This window comes from Rhinolophus sinicus, linkage group LG09, assembly GCF_036562045.2.
Source record: "Rhinolophus sinicus isolate RSC01 linkage group LG09, ASM3656204v1, whole genome shotgun sequence".
Lineage (NCBI taxonomy): Eukaryota > Metazoa > Chordata > Mammalia > Chiroptera > Rhinolophidae > Rhinolophus > Rhinolophus sinicus.
Genome location: NC_133758.1, coordinates 612,126 through 629,573, shown reverse-complemented (window position 1 = coordinate 629,573; position 17,448 = coordinate 612,126). Strand labels below are relative to the sequence as shown.

The following is a 17,448-nucleotide window of genomic DNA, read 5'->3' as shown; positions in this document are numbered from 1 at the left end:
GCCTGCACATGTGGGGGAAGGGAGACCGACCTGACGGTCTTGTAAGAGAAGGAAGCAGCCAACTTAAGGGCTTTCAGCTTAAAAGATAAATGATAATACTCGTGTTTGTAAAAGATTTCTCTGCTCTTCCTGCTCGCCTTAGTATAATGGCAGTCCCCTGAGTTTGTCCATGTCCCCCCAGTCTCCCCAAGTCTCCTACAGGCCAACTGTGAGAGCGATGGGACCACCTGTAGCTCACGCATGCAGCTGCCACGTGAGAAAGAAAATGCTGCAAACCCCCATTTTCCCTGAATGGGGGTCAGCTCCGGTGCAGAGATCGGGGCGGCCCGGGGTCCTGGCTACATTGGGCGTTTCCGTTGATTGGAGAGACATTGCCCTTGCACGAATTGTGATAGTCATGTAATTCCGATGGGCTGCCTTTCATTGCCTTCGTTTCGTGTTTCTAACAAGGTCCTGTTTCGCTCCTTTTAAATAGATCAGTCTTGAGTCCTGAATTATTTAGATGGTAAACCTTTATTTTTGTGTGCATTTTTCAAAAAGGATGGAAGAAAGAAACATGCTAAGTAACTACTTTTGTTACTAGAAAATGGAATTTTAAAAAAAAAATGGAATTTAGTCTAATTACTAAAATACCAACTGAACTTTTCAGAAGTGATGTCTGCTTCTGTTCTTTCTTTACAGTCCACAGTGTGCAGTGTGCAGAGGAGGAAGCATGTTTATTGTGTCGGCCTAGATGAGTAGCTAAGAATCAGCACAGTAATTCAGTAGCCACACCTGTGTTCTGTTGCCTTTGCAGAGTCTAATATGCGTATGGTCATTGTGAACAATGTCTCCTTCTACTTAAACTGTAGAACAAGGTCAGTGGAACCTAACGTACTGACTCTGTGACCTTTTGTGATACAGACGACTCGTGTGGTTTTTACTGACATCATTCATTTCACTTATTGTTCAAGGCACAGCTATGCTCTCTGAAGTTTGGAGTTGAAAACTGTAGCCAGTTTTGAAATGTTAGCAGTACTCAGAGTCCTTTAACTTGATATTCACATGTCATCTTTTTTTTTTTTTTTTTAACAGAACTTTATTGGGGAACAGTGTGCACTTTCAGGACTTTTCTCCAAGTCAAGTTGTTGTCCTTTCAATCTTCGTTGTGGAGGGTTCTGTTCAGCTTCAAGTTGTTGTTCTTTCAGTCTTAGTTGTGGAGGGCGCAGCTCAGCTCCAGGTCCAGTTGCCGTTGCTAGTTGCAGGGGGCACAGCCCACCATCCCTTGCGGGAGTCGAACCGGCAACCTTGTGGTTGAGAGCATACACTCCAACCAAATGAGCCATCCGGGAGCTCAGCGGCAGCTCAGCTCAAGGTGCCATGTTCAATTTTAGTTGCAGGGGACGGAGCCCACCATCCCTTGTGGGACTGGAGGAGTTGAACCAGCAACCTTGTGGTTGAGAGCCCACTGGCCCATGTGGGAATCGAACCGGCAGCCTTCGGAGTTAGCAGCACGGAGCTCTAACCGCCTGAGCCACCAGGCCGGCCCCCACATGTCATCTTTTTTATAATTCATGTTCTGCTGTAATTTATTTTGCAAACCATAGTACACTTGCACTGTTCATGTCTTTTCTAGTCAAAATGCTGTCCTTTTCAAAAGCAAATCTTTATTGTTTGTTAAATAGGGTACACTATTGAGAAAACAGCTTGAAACTAACATTTTGCATCCCCCCCAAAGCATATTTTATCTTTTCAAACTGTAGCATTAAGGAGAAGAAAACCCGAAGAGGAAGTTACTTAGAGATCATTTCTTTCCCATCTTCCCACTCTTCATTCTGTGCTATATGGTAAAGAACTTTTACAATAATTTTCTCCATATAAGAAAAACGTTTACCATTTAAAGTCCGGCATGGCTATTCCAGTTCTGAAAGGCACTATGTGCTGTTTCCCAGCACACACCTGCATTAGAGAACGAAGCATTGACGTTACTAAGTAGCTGTAGAAGAGTAGTGGGCGAACCAAATTAAATTTCTAAGACTAAATAGTATAGAACTTTCTATTTCCAGTTCAGAAAGGCTTATGAAATTTTAATAATTTTTAATGCCCTTATTTCTTTTGGAGTTTGGCACAATGTGAAAATACTAAGAGCTATGCATGTGTTAATAATTTTTAAATTTCCCAATGAAGGGAACCTTAGGAGTGTTTTAAACTTATAAAATCATGCTCATTTGTGCTTCTGTGGTCAGTTGATGATGGATGGCTGCAGGCAGGGGTCCTAAAGGAGGAGTGAAAGGAGTTGGAAGGGCCGCTGGGAATGAGGGAAAGGTCCCACGTTTGTTCGTCCTTTGCTTCATTCACTTACTAGACACACTGCCTGTTCTGGGCTAGGTTTCCGAAGGGCAGGGTCAACACCACAGTCACATAGCTCAGAGTCTGGGGGGTGTCGTGCAGGAGACCCTGCTTGCTGTGCCATTTGTCGTGCAGGGCGGCCTGCGGGGTCTCTGCTCCCGCTCCCCACATAAGAACGCAGGATATGGTGAGGCCAAAAAGGAACACCCACGGAGCCATAAGTAAGGGAGTCATACCACTACGGTCTAACTGGAGGCTGGGCCCACCGGACGCGCGACCTGCCGTCCGCCTTTCCGCCAACCGACCGACCGACGACTCTCCTCCACTCTCCTCCGTAGCCGCAGCAGTTATATTAGTGGCCAATGGCTCAATGGCTACAGCTGACGGCCAATCAGCCACAGCTGATGGCCATCTACTACCCGAGCCAGCCAGCACCCCTCCACATGAGGCCAAGAGCCTGTAAACTATTTTCTGGGACTCTGCCCCCACAGGGGGTAAGTAAACATGGACTGTTTTGCAGTGATGCAGTGGGAATGATTCAGAATTCCTGTTGGAGAATAATTTTATTTGTTTCACACCTTGATAAATGTGTGAATCTGCACTTGGCAGGATTTATCCCAAGTGGATACTCAGTTTGCCTGGTCGTGGCTAAAGCACCTAGATTAATGTGCATGTGGACCCCATTTGGAGTTAGGAGTGAGAACACATAGATTTTCATGTGTCTCCATCAGTGTTTATCAGAATTCCATGCTTTGAACTTAACATGAGTTGTTTTTTAAGAAACACTACCCACCTGTGTTTTAAACACCTAACAGCATCACGGTCGTTTCGTCGTATTGACAAAGTCTGAGAGCTGAGGGAATGTCTCCTTTGGGTAGTGGCCTTCTTTTTATTTTTAGGGTAATGCCAAGGAGCCTGAGGGAAGATCCTCAGGGTCCTGAGAGTCAAATACTGAACTTGGTGCTGGAATGCAGTGAGCTAAATGATCACTGGTCTCCCGTGTGTACAAGGCAGCTGTGAGCCAGACCTCTTCCTCGAATTAAATTTAATGCACAACTGTACTTTATAAATATGTTCAATGCTAGGGAAATAATTTGGAAACTGTTAGGATTGGTTTAGATTTTGTGAATCCCAAATAAATCAGAGAATCAAATATCGAGCAAATGTCTTCCAAGTAGCTAGCAAAGGGGCCAGAATTGACATCATTTGAAAAGGGTTTCGGGAATGTATGAAAGGAGACACCAGGGGCACCAACGGTGATTTCTTACTTGCATTTTTGAAAATGTGTTTTCAGTTTCTTCCCTCCTTTCCAAATTACTTTGGTTTCTTTGTTATCTTAAAATATATCCTGATCGAGAACTGACTCTGGGTGGTGAACACACAATGGGATTTATAGATGATGTAATACAGAATTGTACACCTGAAATCTATGTAATTTTACTAACAATTGTCACCCCAATAAATTAAAAAAAAAAAAAAGAAAATTAGGATGAATGCTTTGGAAAAACTAGCTAATAGAGACTTACTAAAAAATTTCATAAACCAAAAGTAGATAAGACAATCTTTAACAAAAGATTGCAAGGAAATGTAAAAATCCAAAATCAATCCACATTTACATTGCTTTGCATGTGGCTTAAAGTTTTTGCTCCATTTTAACATAATCCAAACTATAGATCACAGGGGATACAACATGAGAGTGATTTGTACAACAAAGATGTCTTGGAACTTCAATTAACAGACTCATACACAAAGAACTGATACGTCAAATGAATGTATATTTGTATGTTCTAAACTAAACATTTATGTGTCTCAAACATTTAATTTTAAATGTTAAACTATGCGTGAACTATGATTCCTCACTTTAACTAAATTTTTCTACTTGCCAAACTTACACAGTCTCCAAATAAGAGTGAAGACAGTGACTCAGACCTAAGACTTAACACTTTCTTGTGTTGAGTTCAACAATAAGTTATTTTTTAATCATCTTGGCAATTTGGGTATATTTTGTTTGACGGTATTTGAAATATTGAATATAGACTTTTGATTTTAATTTGAAATATTTAAAGTTGTTTAATTGGTAGTAGATTGGGGATTTAAATTTGAAATGTGTAAAAGTTGAATTGATTATGTTTATAAACTATGTTTGAATTTTTCAGAGAATCTAAGGTCCTAATTCTATAACTTTTGAGTTATTATGTTTGTAAACAGAGTTTAAGTGCTAGCAATATTGGTTTATTAGATTTGTAAGCTTGCTTGTTGAATATTTGAAGTACTTTAGTGAATCAAATATATTACATTTGTAGTTGTAGTTTGAAATTCCTAAGAATTGAATCAAGTTAATAATAAGTGCTTAGGGAACTTTATCATATTTATAAATTAATTATAAATTATACCAAAATACATTTATAAATAAAATCATAAAATTTAAAGTTAAGCTTAAAAACCTAAGAAAAACTAGATTTTAAAACTGGATACCTTTAATAAATTTGACATTAATTAAACAAAAAAATATATATATATATATTCTGATCGCAGATTATCAATGTTTAATAAAATAAAATACTTCATGGAGGTGAACTGATTTTAAGGCGGACTCACACCCATGTCAGGGCCGTGTATGATTTGTCACCCCATAGAGACATAGAGATGATTTGCTACCATACTTGATGTCTTTCCTATTTTTCTTCTAGATGCAAGACTTTTGTAATCCTCTATTGAGGCTTTTGTAATCCTTTATTCTAGAAAAGTTTTCATAACCAGAATTCCAAGGAATACTTTATAAACTGTGACTTCAGATTTAGACAAAAAGTTCTCAGATTTTAAATAGTTATTTCTATCTCTGAACATAAACATTAAAAATGTAGAGATAAAACTAGACTGCACATTATTTTTGTTGTGGTATTGATACATGGCCATGTTTGATATCTGTACACATAGTTAGCAACACACAACTTATGTTTGAATTTTTGCTTAATGAAAAATGTCCAATGTAATAATATATATATTTAGTGGTTATCTGGTTATCTTTATTTTTTTTTAAGTCATTAACTTATTTATGTAGTTATTAAACTTACTGGGGTGACACTGTTTAGTAAAATTACATAGGTTTCAGGTGTACAGTTCTGTAATCTATCATCCATATATCACATTGTGTACTCACCACCCAGAGTCAGTTCTCCTTCCATCACCATATATTTAACCCCCTTTGCCTTCTTCTACCACGCCCCTACTCCTTACCCGCTGGCAACCACTAAACTGTTGTTTGTGAGTTTTTGTTTGTTTGTTTGTCGTGTTCCTTTGTTGCTTTCAGTTTTATATCCCGCATCTGAGTGAAGTCATATGGTTCTCAACTTTTTCTGTTTCACTTATTTTGCTTAGCCTAATAATCTCGATCCACCCATGTTGTTGCAAATGGCAGTATTTCATCTTTTCTTATGGCAGAGTTGTATTCCACTGTTTATATACCACATCTTCTTTATCTAATCATCTATTGAAGGACACTTTGGTTGTTTCCATGTCTATTTTTAAAGAGCAATTTAAGAGGTATTTCACCTTTATAGATATAGATATAAATAGATGCATATTAGTTTTTAAATAATATTCACAGAAGCATTTTTTCCTCTTACGAATATAATACATTCGAAAAGCATAACCCTTGTCCTTAACGAAAAGCAGGAGGATATTCTGCCACACCTACTAAATAAGTGTTGATGAGTCTGTGCTAATATTTTACACTTTTCCAGGAGTACTGGAGTTGTTTTCCAGGAGTTATTAATGCACATATTGGAAGACATAATTTTAGTTTGCTGAACCAAAGTTACAGTAATACCAGCTTTTTGCTTAATAGTTTTTGCCTTTTTCCTTAAATGTGTTAGTCTCTTAAATCATGTATAGGACAAAAAGTGCAGTTCCAAACCACTGTTACCATAATACCGGCTTTTGTAATTGCCCAGGTATTTGCCTTTACTGAGATCTTTATTTCTCCAGTCAGCTTCCAGTTACTGTCTAAGTCCTCTCCTGTCACCTACAAGACTCCCTTGAGCATCTCTTGGAGGGCAGGTCCAGTGGTACAGATTCCTCAGCTTTTGTCTATCTGGGAATGTCTGATTTCTCACCTACTTTTGAGGGACAGTTTTGCTGGATGTAGGATTTGTGGCTGGCAGCTTTTTCTTTTCGAGCTTTTTCTTTTCACATTTTGACTATATGGCCCACTGCCTTCTGGCCTCCTAAGTATCTGATGAGGAATGGGCAGTTTTACCAAGGATCCCTTGTATGTGATGAATTCTAATTTTGTCTTTGTCTTTTGAAAGTTTGGTTATAATGTATCTCAGTGTGGGTCTATGAGTTAATCGCACTTGGATTTTGTTGAGCTTCTTGGATGTTTGTATTCATGCCTTTCATCAAATCTGGGAAGTTTTAGCTATTATTTCTTTATTCTCTCCACCGTTTTTCTCTCTCTTCTCCTTCTGGGACTCCCATAATGAGTATAATGACCCATTTTGTCCTGTTCTGTCCCACAGATCCCTCAGGCCCTTTCAATTTTCTTCAACCTTTCTTTTTTTCTGTTTCTCAGATAGATAATTTCCATTGTTCTATTTTCAAGTTCACTGATTCTTTCTTCTGGCTACTCAAATCTGCCTTGAATCCCTGTGGTGAATTTTTTCCCCCTTTAGTCGTACTTTCAGCTTGAGAACTCTTTTCACACTGTGGATATCTGATGTCTGAGTAATAGAAAAACTGGTAATTTACTGTTGTTTTCCTTCTCTCTCTCTGAACAGGAAGACAGTGATCCACCCATTCATGAGAGTCTCAGCATAGAAAATACTTTGTGGGCAAGCACCATTGTTGCATCAGGTAAGCAATTAGTTCTGTTTTCAGAGTGAGTTCTCTCTCTCTTATATAGGTGATGCTTTGTGTTTTTGAGTGACTCGAGAAACAAGTGTTTCTCAGAATCCCTTGCATTATGTGGGGACCTTATTAAACGTCCAGTCCTGTTTAATGGGCGTGGCCAGGCCTGCGAGTCTGATCTCCGACAAACCCAGGGCGAGGCTTGTGCTGCGCTTCCTACACTACACTGAGTCGCGAGGCCTGAAGCTGCATGGATCACACCCAGCGGGGCACAGTGCAGGGTGCTTGGCTCGTCTTGACCTGTTTCCCGATGCACCTGCCAGTGTGCCTTTCTGAGAGTCAGCTCAGCAGACCTAGGGAAGTACGTGGTGCTGTTGGAGGGCTCTCGTCTCTCCTGATTCATCCAACAGAATTCGTGGGTTGTCTGTGGGAGAGACAGTGTCAGATTAGGCAGGGGCCTTGGGAGGTAGGTCCTTTAAGGGCCTGGAGGGAGGTTCTGAATTTTCTTTTGAGTGAAATGGAAGATGTTGGAGTATTTCTAGTGGTAGAACAGGAAGGCCACCTAAAAATTTCCACTTCAGGAAGCAAATCTCTCTGGCAGATACTGAATTCTAAATGATTCCCAGCCTTTCAGAAAGTAGGTGACCTTGCTTATGGAAGCAGGTGTGAAGCTCAGTAGCAGGCAGCAGGCAGGGCGCTGGTGAGGGCACGGACACGGGGCATCCCGGCAGGGTGGTCTGTCTTCTCTGTGTCGTCTTAGAGCGCGTCTACTAGTCTGCTGCTGGTGTGTGGACTCGCCGTTCCAGACCAGGCTGAGCTGAGTGGGACGGTCCTTACGGAGACTGTGCTCAGGAGCCAAGGGCCAGGGAGACAGGAAGAGAAGGAGACAGGTGATTTCAAGGACCCTGAGTGTCCCAGGAGCGGACAGAGGGCTCCGAACACAAACAAGCCGAAAACCTCCCTCAGGGGCTCGGGGGCTGTTCCTCCGAGGAGACATAACGCAGACATGACTGGAGAAGCTGCACAGCAGCAGGGAGCTGTGTGTGCGGGGCTCTCGGCAGCTGTGTGAGGCCTGGTGCTGGGAGGGACACAGCAGACCCAGGGCCCAGGAAGGTGGCTGGGCGGCCAGTGTGCCTGGCACCTGGAGAAGGGGGGGGTCACATATGCAGGACAGGTCTGTGTGCGTGTGTTTCGTGGGGCCCGTGTGGACACGAAGGTGTAAAACGGACTCCATAGCACTGCACACGTTCACCTTTCAGGGGCAGACAATGAAAGGAGGTTTGATTTGGTCCTGATGTTTTGTGCCTTTAAAGAGAGCTTGGTAGTAAATAGGACCATTTTAATAGGGGGAAATTCTCTGAGGTGTTTGATGTGTTTGTACTGATGAGTTGTTATGACTTACTAACATAAAGAGAGAGAGGAAATAAGGATGGCCGCCATGGAGAGACCTCGGGAAGGGTCTCGCAGCCACTGTGAGGGAGGGCACTGTGCTGCCTGCGGAAGTGTCAGACTCTTGTCCTCCCACTTGTTTCACGTGACTGTGTTTGTGTTCACATTGGTGACAGTTGTGGGTCGTGTACGCCTTTCCCTCCAACCCCACCTCCCACGCAGCCCAGTTCAGCAACAGGCTGTCCTCGGGCAAAAGACTGTGACTCTGGCAGGCCCGCTGTCACCGTCACACGGCCAGGCATAGCTGGACCGAGGTTTGCACCCAGCCGAGCTGCCCTCGTCCTCCATGGCTGTCGCCCTTCAGCACCTTGCACACAGCACGTTGCAGGAGAATGTTGACAGAATGCACGTGTGAGCTGGTGCTGGGTCACAGGCTGTGTGCTCTGTGTCCAGGCATTGGTTCTGCCTTGGCCGTGATCACTGCTGTTTACTCTTCTGAATAAAGGATCAGAATTGAGTTCATTCTAAAGATCCTGGAAGATTCTTTTTTCCTTCAGACGGTTTATCTGCTCTTTTGTCCCCTGTGTGTTAGAATGTTGTTGCTGATCTCCAGACTGTTGATTTGTGGCCTTTCTTCCCCAAGAGACCGAAGCCGCCTGAGCGGGAGCCTCCCAGCCTGTCCCCAGTACACGGTTTCTCTCCTGAGCCCCGGTCCCTGGGGGGCCTTGGCAGGGGCAGCTCCTGGCTGCTCGCTCGGCGCGGCAGACCCTCACGTACACACGGGTGACGCTTATTCTCTAACATACAGACTTCAGTTTCTCAGGGTAGTTTTTTCTTCTAAGAGAGTATTTAGATTACTTTAAAAGCATCCATTTCAAAAGTTTAAATAAGGAGCCGTTAATTTTAACTTGTTTGGACATTTTTAAAATGTAAGCTTTTTTCATTCATTTCAAATCTTTAAACCGTACTCCTCTTTATTGAAAAACCTTGTTACTATGAGCTGTTGCTAGGCTGCATGTTCCCAGACTGCTGTACCCGGATGGGTGTTTGCACGACTTGGCTTTCCAGCAGTAGTGTGTGGACGTGCATATTCTTTCTACCTGATTACAAGCTGAGAAGGAAAGGCCAGCATGTTTGTAAATCTTACCTTAAAAGCTATATCAGTTGATTCAAGTTGCCTCATAGGTGGAGCGAACTCGGGCCTCCTCCCTTGTCACAGGAGACTGAAGGCATGGGATCAGGGACTCAACGCCATAGACAGACACAAAGACAGAGGGTCCCCAGAGGGACAAGCAAGGCCTCCTGTGGTGCCACGCTTCTCCCCCTGGTCAGCTCAGGGACCGTTTGTCTTCAGAGCAGGGGCAGTGTTCTGCAGAGCTGCCATGTCTCACACACAAGTGGCTAAGGGAGCGTCCCCGCCTTACCTTGTCACGACTCTGGAAGCACAGATGGGCCCCAGGCAAAGGAGCGCTGGCGTGTGCACAGGGGGTCAGGACTGGTAGACCCTGATGAATACAGAAAACGCGAGTAAATATCTGGAAACTTACAGCAATTTGATGAAGTGATTTAATGTTGAAAAACTTGAGGCCTGTATTCTATCATCTTGGTGTTGTTTTTACTCTCTCTCTTGTCGATTTACTGTTGCGGAGTTTTACAAAGCTTGCCCTCACAGCATGCTAATATTTGAAAGCACACCTGGCCCTCTGCCACCATGGTAGGTTTGCCAGGCTCCGCTCTAGGGAAAGCTCGGCCTGATCCAGGATTGGGGCAGCTGAAGAAGCCCCCGCTAGAAGCAGCCAGAGGGACAGCCGGAGCTCTGGTGCAGGGACAGACACAACCTCTGGCTGAGCGTGCAGGAAAGTGGGAACAGCAGGGAACACACCCCAGCCTGTGGCCTGTAATCCCCAACCCCCAGTGAGGGGTGGGAGTCGTGGCTTCTCAGACTGTGGCACTTTGGGGGCTGGGCAGTGGGCGGGGAAGCTCATCACTTCCTGCGTGCCTGAAAGTTTCACCTGGGGTGCACCGCAGGTGGGGCCCAGACCCTGTGCAGGTCCCAGCCGTCACTCTGTCTATCCATGGCCTCGGTCTCTGTGACTCCCGAGGCTGACCCACGCTCTTCCTTGCGGTGCCCGTGGCTGTAGCTGGCAGGTGTGTCATGTGCGTGGGTTCACTCGCACAGCCTGTGTCCATGCCCCTCTGAGCCTCCATCTTCTTTCTCGGCAATAAGTCCCCAGCGTGTGGGTACTCTGTGGTCCCCCTGGTTCCCCTGTGAGAGCTCACGCAGGAGGGCAGGTGAGATTGGCCCCAGGAAAGCATCTGTATCCTGCAGCCGTCCCAGGCACTTTCCATAGTGTGTGTAGCAGGTTCTGGGCATGATAACTTCAATCAGGAACTACTTTGCTTGGTTGTTAGCTCTGTCTGTCTGTCCATCTTTCTCTACAACATTTTGTCATTCTCGTATTTGGTCTTTCCTTAATTTTGCAGAATATGTTATATTTTATTTTCAAAGACAACAGGTAAGCCCTTCGCCACATTTCTTTTTTGCCACATGTACAGGCTGACTCAGTCATTCACCCTATAAATACATACCCTTTGTCACCGAGAACGGAGCATATTCCAGATGTGCTGTGCTGACTAGTGATGTTAGTGTTTAAACTGCATGACAGGCTCAAAAACTTCAGTATTTTGAGTACAGCGAGTACTCATTTTTAGTGAGAATTAAGTGAGATAATACTTGAGAGCCTTTACCAAACTTGAATAGATTATACACAGAAAAATGCGTGAGGAATTCTGTTAAATGCTTTTATGTGTATTTCATATGCACGTACCAACTTTATGCTGTAGATTATCTGATTGAAGTATCTCATTAGTCATGTCATTTCTCTGATTTTGCCTCGGATACTTCAAAACTGTAACATCAGCCAAGAGTCAGCATCTGATAATTTACCTGCATGTTAGGACCGTGGTTTCTAGCTTGATTAATTTTTAAGCCTTCTCTGAGACTTGTTTACTGTGCTAATGTTAAAAATAAATTAATCTTGTAATTTGTCTTGTTCTATTTTTGTGCTTATTTAACATCTATGACCCTTTTATACTTCCATTAACTTAAACTTAATTGGCAAGTTAGGAAAGTTTTCAAAATATTATATCATTATGTATTTAGTATTTTTCTGTATACTAAGTACAGACATAACACTTAAGAGGTTTATTTGAATCATAATATATAAAGGTAGCGTGGGTGTGGTTTGGGTTACCCTATATGCCAAACGGGCTTACTCTCCTTTCAAGAACACAGTAAATTCAAGCCTCACAGCTTTCCCAGTGACACACATTTTTAAAAGAGGGGAAAAGGAAATGATTATTCTGAAAAAGAAAAATGTGTAACCTCTGCAAATATCACTGGTGAGCAGTTCTCCAGCACCTTCTGGCTTCCAGAACCTTCCGTGGAGGAAGTTGTTTGTACTGGGACTCACCAAATATGCGGCTGTCGCTGTGCTTTATGTGCGGGAGATCCCTGAGATCGAACTCACTAGCTGCTGACTGACGACTCACTAGATGTCACACATTCACTTAACGCAGCATCAGAGTTGTTTAGTTATTATGGTTAATTCTGCAGTGTTGTTGATTTCAGTGAGTATTATGGATATATCATCTTTCTCACCTTGATAATGTTTCTCAGCTTCAAAATTTGAGAAAATTAGGGTTATAAATTATGCATAGCTGCAGTTCTAGAACAGACTCCCATGGTTTTTGATGTGACATTGCAGAGATGAATGCCCCCGAGCCTTTGTAATCTATGGGTTGTTCTAGGGATATTTTATTATTCTTTTATCTTAAGTTTGATAGGCCACAAAATTATCATTTCTTCTTGACTCGTACAATTAGAAAACCAAACTAATTGTACGTGGAAACATGCATAAAAGAGACTAACAAACAATATCTAAATTCAAAATCAAAAATTATTTTTGTAATGTTTCCCGTATTGTTTTCATTGTATATGTGCCGAAATGTCACCAGAGGCTCTTATACCAGGTAGGACTATGATATTTACAGTGGAAACATACTTGTAGACTCTTGTTCAGCTGGTACCATGTTGGTTTGAAGATCACGTGACGAGTTTGGCCAATGAAGAAAGTGTCCTCTTGTAATTTACCTTTGGTGTTAGAGTTACCATTTTAGTAGACGTTGATGGATGAACATTGTCACTCTTTCTGTTTTCAGTGAAAAGATTATTGGTACATATTCTCATGTTATATGTAGGTAAACTTGTATTGCTTAAGAAATCACTTGAGTTTTTCAAAATTTGTTTTAAAAGTTGAGATAAGGTTTTCATGAACTAATCAAATTAAATATGCTGTTGGATAAATTTATGTAAAAATTGAATAGTGTAATAATATTTCCCATCTCAGAATGATTTCTTAAAAGTATTATTATCTCTGTGCTTACCCTTTATAGTATCTCTGTAAGGACCCTTTCGTATTTTTGCAGGTACGGTAATAGGTGTTGTCATTTATACTGGAAAAGAGACTCGAAGTGTAATGAACACATCCAATCCCAAAAATAAGGTAGGCTAGATTAAGGGGCGACCGCTTTAATGAACTTGCTCTTTCCTTTCCTAAGAAGATACATGTAGCTCTGAATAGCCCGTTCATTTTAACTAACATATGATGTGAAACAGACTTTCAAAGTGTTGGTGGTTTGAATTCACTGTATTTATGTAACAACAATTTACGCTCATACTGAAGAATTTCCGCAAGTATATTTTCTGGGTTAATCAGAGTTTTACATGTCTTTTAAATTTTCATTGTTAGATATATAATTTGCCCATAATTAGAGAGTTAATTGTGGGTCTCTTAATTTCTCTTCAATCTATTTATTTTACAATTTGCACTCTTTATTTTTATATTGGTGGTTCATTTTTAAAATAAAGGAATCTATATTAATGTTTTTAAAGTATTTAATTTGATAGTGTTATATTGTTAAACTAGTTTTATTTAAGTTATTTCCATTTCAGGAGAAGTATATTAAAAACCAGATTTTAGTGTTACAGACTGCTTGATTATATTTCTAAATTGATCCTATTCCTGTTACGCATTCCTGGGATTGTTATTTATGCAGTCAACGTGTGTGAGAGTCAAATCATAACAAAAAGGCTGTTGACCCGGAGTTGTTTCAGTGACCTTTCTCGAGCTTATGGCCACGGGTGAGAACTCTGGCCCTGGAGCTTGACTGCCTGTGTTCCAGTGTGGACGTTGCTACCGCACAACACTTGATTCTGTGTCTTTACTGCTCAGTAAACATTCCCTGTCCTCACTGCCTCCCTGTATAATGAAATGTCCAGTGTGAATGGATGGCCTCCTTCTGGAACCCAGCCCTCACTGTCAGTCAGGAAATCCTCACTGAATCCAGTGGCCCCACCCTGCCCCGCACAGAGCCTGAGGCCCTTCAGCCACCCTGCTGCCATCCTGCTGCCATCCTGCGGCCTCTCTTCCTCGGCCAGCCGACCTGCTTCTCTTTTTTCTCTTCCTCTTCCTCTCTCTCTCTTTTTTTGTTGTTTGTTTTTTGTTTTAAAGCCCTCTGGATTTCCTTGGTGTTGGCAGAATGTGTCTGCAGTAGAAAGGGCACCTGGGGGGTTTGCAGAATTGGCTTTGAATCCTCGCACTGCCACTTCTGAGTGTCCCATGTGGGACAAAGTGCTGTGCAGGTTGCTGGCACCTTCCTGTGTGCACTCAGCCTGTGGGGCCCTCTTCCAGGCAGTGAGAGTGGAGGCCCAGGCCAGGTATGAGCATAGCCCTGTGCCGAGTACTTCCTGTGCGCTTGTCATGAAGCCACACAGCCCTTGGAGGGAGAGTGGTGTGTGGCTTTCGCGGTGTTGCCGAGCAGGACTGCAGCGGTCAGCATGGCGCTTGCTTCTCCTGGAAGGTACCGTGCACTGTCGAGCCCCCCTTGAGATGGAAACACTTTTGTAAAGCAAAGAGTAATCTCAGGAGGGGATTATATTAAATAACATCTCCCAGTGTGCATGTCATTAAATCTTTCTAAGTGTTGCATGTCAGATTTGTAAGAATAAAATTCAGTAAAGGGTTACAAGAGCTGTAATGGACAAAAAATAACCGAGGAAGTATTGAAAGGGTGTGTGGTGTTAGAATCCTAAATAGAGAAGGGAAGACAGAAGTGATTGCCACTGTTTGTAAGATGTTAGCGCCGGAAGACTGCGTCACACTCTCCTGACTTAGTAAGAGCTTAGTCAGCTGACCGACTGGGAATAAAACATAGGCATTTAATAGGGAGATCGAATCATGCACCCAAGTTTCACTGGTTTTTTTCAGGGCAGCTTAACTGTTCCCAGGACTCGATCTGAGTGCCGTCATATGCACGGGTGTATGACAACATTCATTGCTAGGTGAAGTTTTGTGGTGGGGTCCACTGATGGCAGAGGAATTGGGCCGAAGGTACATATTTACGAGCGAGTCTGTCATGCTGCGATACACACCGCCGTAAAAGCACAGTGCTTTTCCTACGCGGCCGATTTCTCCACATGGTTCATGCGTAACATGTTGGCAGGCACCCTGCTCTCCATGGTCCCTCAGAGAACCCTGCAGACACACTCCCGTGCCCACTGAATAAGAAGAAATGGCTTCTGCCAGTGACGATGCAGGTCCCCTTCCTCGGCCAGAGCACTGTAATGTCCTCACCTAAGGTGATGGAACGCAGGAAGCACGGTCGTGCCCAAGTGCAGGAGGAAGACCGGGGGTTCTTCAGTGAATCTATTGCTGACCGCCCACGGCATGCTCGCGCTGACAGTTCCCAGGCCTCGTCTGTGAACTTGGAGAAGAGAGGGACCTCGAAGCAGCCCTGGAAGTGCTGAACAGAGGGAGTAGCCAGGAGAGAAGGTGGGCTGGGAGCGTGTGACCAGGGGTGGTCGGTGTGTGTGACCGGGGATGAGAGCCGTGGGAGGGTCGCCATCTTGGCGACCAGGAAACGCTGGTGACACGGAAGTCAGTGCCACCAGATGCAAGGGCAGCGGGAGGACCCTTTGAAGGAGGTCGGTGCTGAAGGGAAGAGTAGTCTATAGGGGGAGGGCCCTAGAGCCAAGGTCAGGGAGGGGACTGGACAGGCTTTCGGGCAGGCACCCGAGGCAGAGCAAGGTGACAGAAAGCCTGGACCACGGGGAAAGGATGTCATTGATTTTGTTTGTTTGTGGTGAGAAAATCAATATCACAAAACTATTAATGCTTTCAGTAAAAGGAGAGTCTTTGTTTATAAAGAAAAACAAATATTCTATGGAAGAATATCGCTTAAAGATGTAAAGCTAAGATTACTTAAAAGAAAGTGATATATGTTGTTATATGGAGAATAGCTACCATATAAAAAGTGGCATGGTTTCTTGGATTTGTAGAAAATATTTACAATCATCAGTCAGTCACTAGTTGGCATCTCCCTTCCCTTCTCTCCCCGCATCTTGCTCCATTTTTCACTTGCTGCTTCCATTATAACACATATAAGAGGAACCTGTAGGTTTGTAAAATTGCCTTCAGTCCCTAGGATGAAAAACAGTCCAGTTAAAGCAGTGCTGACTTCAGGACAAAAGATTAATGACCAATATCTGACGTGGTGAACTTGGTACCAGCATGGCAGGAGCTCCCGCCGCCCCGGATGTGTGCAGGATGGCAGCCCAGCAGCTCAGCCTCATGGCTATGCCACTGGTGCTGGGTCTTCAGCTTATAATGGAGCCAGGCCCCGCATGTGATGTGCTGATGCCACTCTGCAATAGCCCAGAGCAGAAGCAAAGAATCGGCTTGTGTCACGAGACAGGTGGTCGGGGTGGGGGTGTCAGAGGAGCAGCGGACTCCTAAGGTGGTGGTGTGGGCACCTGACACTCGGCACACCCCTAGGACCCCTTCCTGGTTAGCCCACAGTTTGCCTTCGGGGAGGGCTATCCCCAGGGGTCCCGACTGAGGTGGGCGTGTGTGGGACTCTGCAGTTAGGCTGCAGTTTCTCGTGGGCTGGCATTGGCATCTGTACTTTTTTAACGTCCTCCCAGAGCTGAGCAGTGAATATTAGGTATTTTACCACTTTTATTGGTTGCTTCATAAAATAAATGTTTAAACTTGTCATTCTATATAGTCAGCTAATGTCCCAAGTCTTATTTTGGCCAGTTCTCCTTTTTGTCTTCATTTTGTCCGTTTTGTTCTCTCTAGCTGCCTTTTAAAAGAAAACTTCAAACAGAAAAGTAAGGAGAAAAGTATGATTACTCCTGTACCTGAAAACCCAGGTTTAGTAGATACCTTGCCACTTTATTCCAAGTATGCACTTTATAAAAATAAAAATTAAGTTCCTTTCTCCAGCTGCCGCCCCAGCCACCTGCCTCATTCTGGGACACCTGGCCCACAGAGCTCATCGCATGCCCAGTGGAGTGGCCCTGGGTGGCGACATCAACTTCACATCTACCTGCACAGGTCCCCCTGGGACCCCCTCCCGTCCCCAGACTCCTGAGACAGAAATTGGTGATGGTTGGGAGGGGATCCTGAAGCACGCTGAAGACTGAGGGACCGGTCCTCTTAGTGGTCACTGTCACCTGGGCTGCAAAACGAATTCCTAGGGAACTTCAGAAAACTGCAACTCAGTTTGTTGACTCTGGCAAATGCCCCGCTGGAACTCACCCTTTCAGATTGCTCTTTGCAATTGCATCTTGAGATCTAACTTGGTCATTTTACGTCATCAGACCATACAGCTCGATGTTACTGCAGAAGTTTATTGGGTACTTTTTACAATGGAGCACGTTTTATCCAGACATGGGGATCAAGACTCCGCCCTACAGTGTTGTGAGGTGGGGGAACGCGAAGGTAAAAAGGAGTCTTAAAGCTCCTTTTCAGGATTGAA

The 17,448-nt window shown here is 43.6% G+C and overlaps 1 protein-coding gene across 11 annotated transcripts in view; it reads left to right on the top strand.

Moving 5' to 3' along the window:
• ATP9B (ATPase phospholipid transporting 9B (putative)) overlaps nt 1–17,448 on the top strand; it is a 172,869-nt gene that overhangs the window by 71,542 nt on the left and 83,879 nt on the right. For all 11 annotated transcript variants that reach the window (XM_019715633.2, XM_074339808.1, XM_074339810.1 and 8 more), the window contains 2 exons: nt 7,107–7,182; nt 13,054–13,130. In XM_019715633.2, the coding sequence (XP_019571192.2) occupies nt 7,107–7,182; nt 13,054–13,130 (153 nt within the window). The remainder of the gene's footprint in view (nt 1–7,106; nt 7,183–13,053; nt 13,131–17,448) is intronic.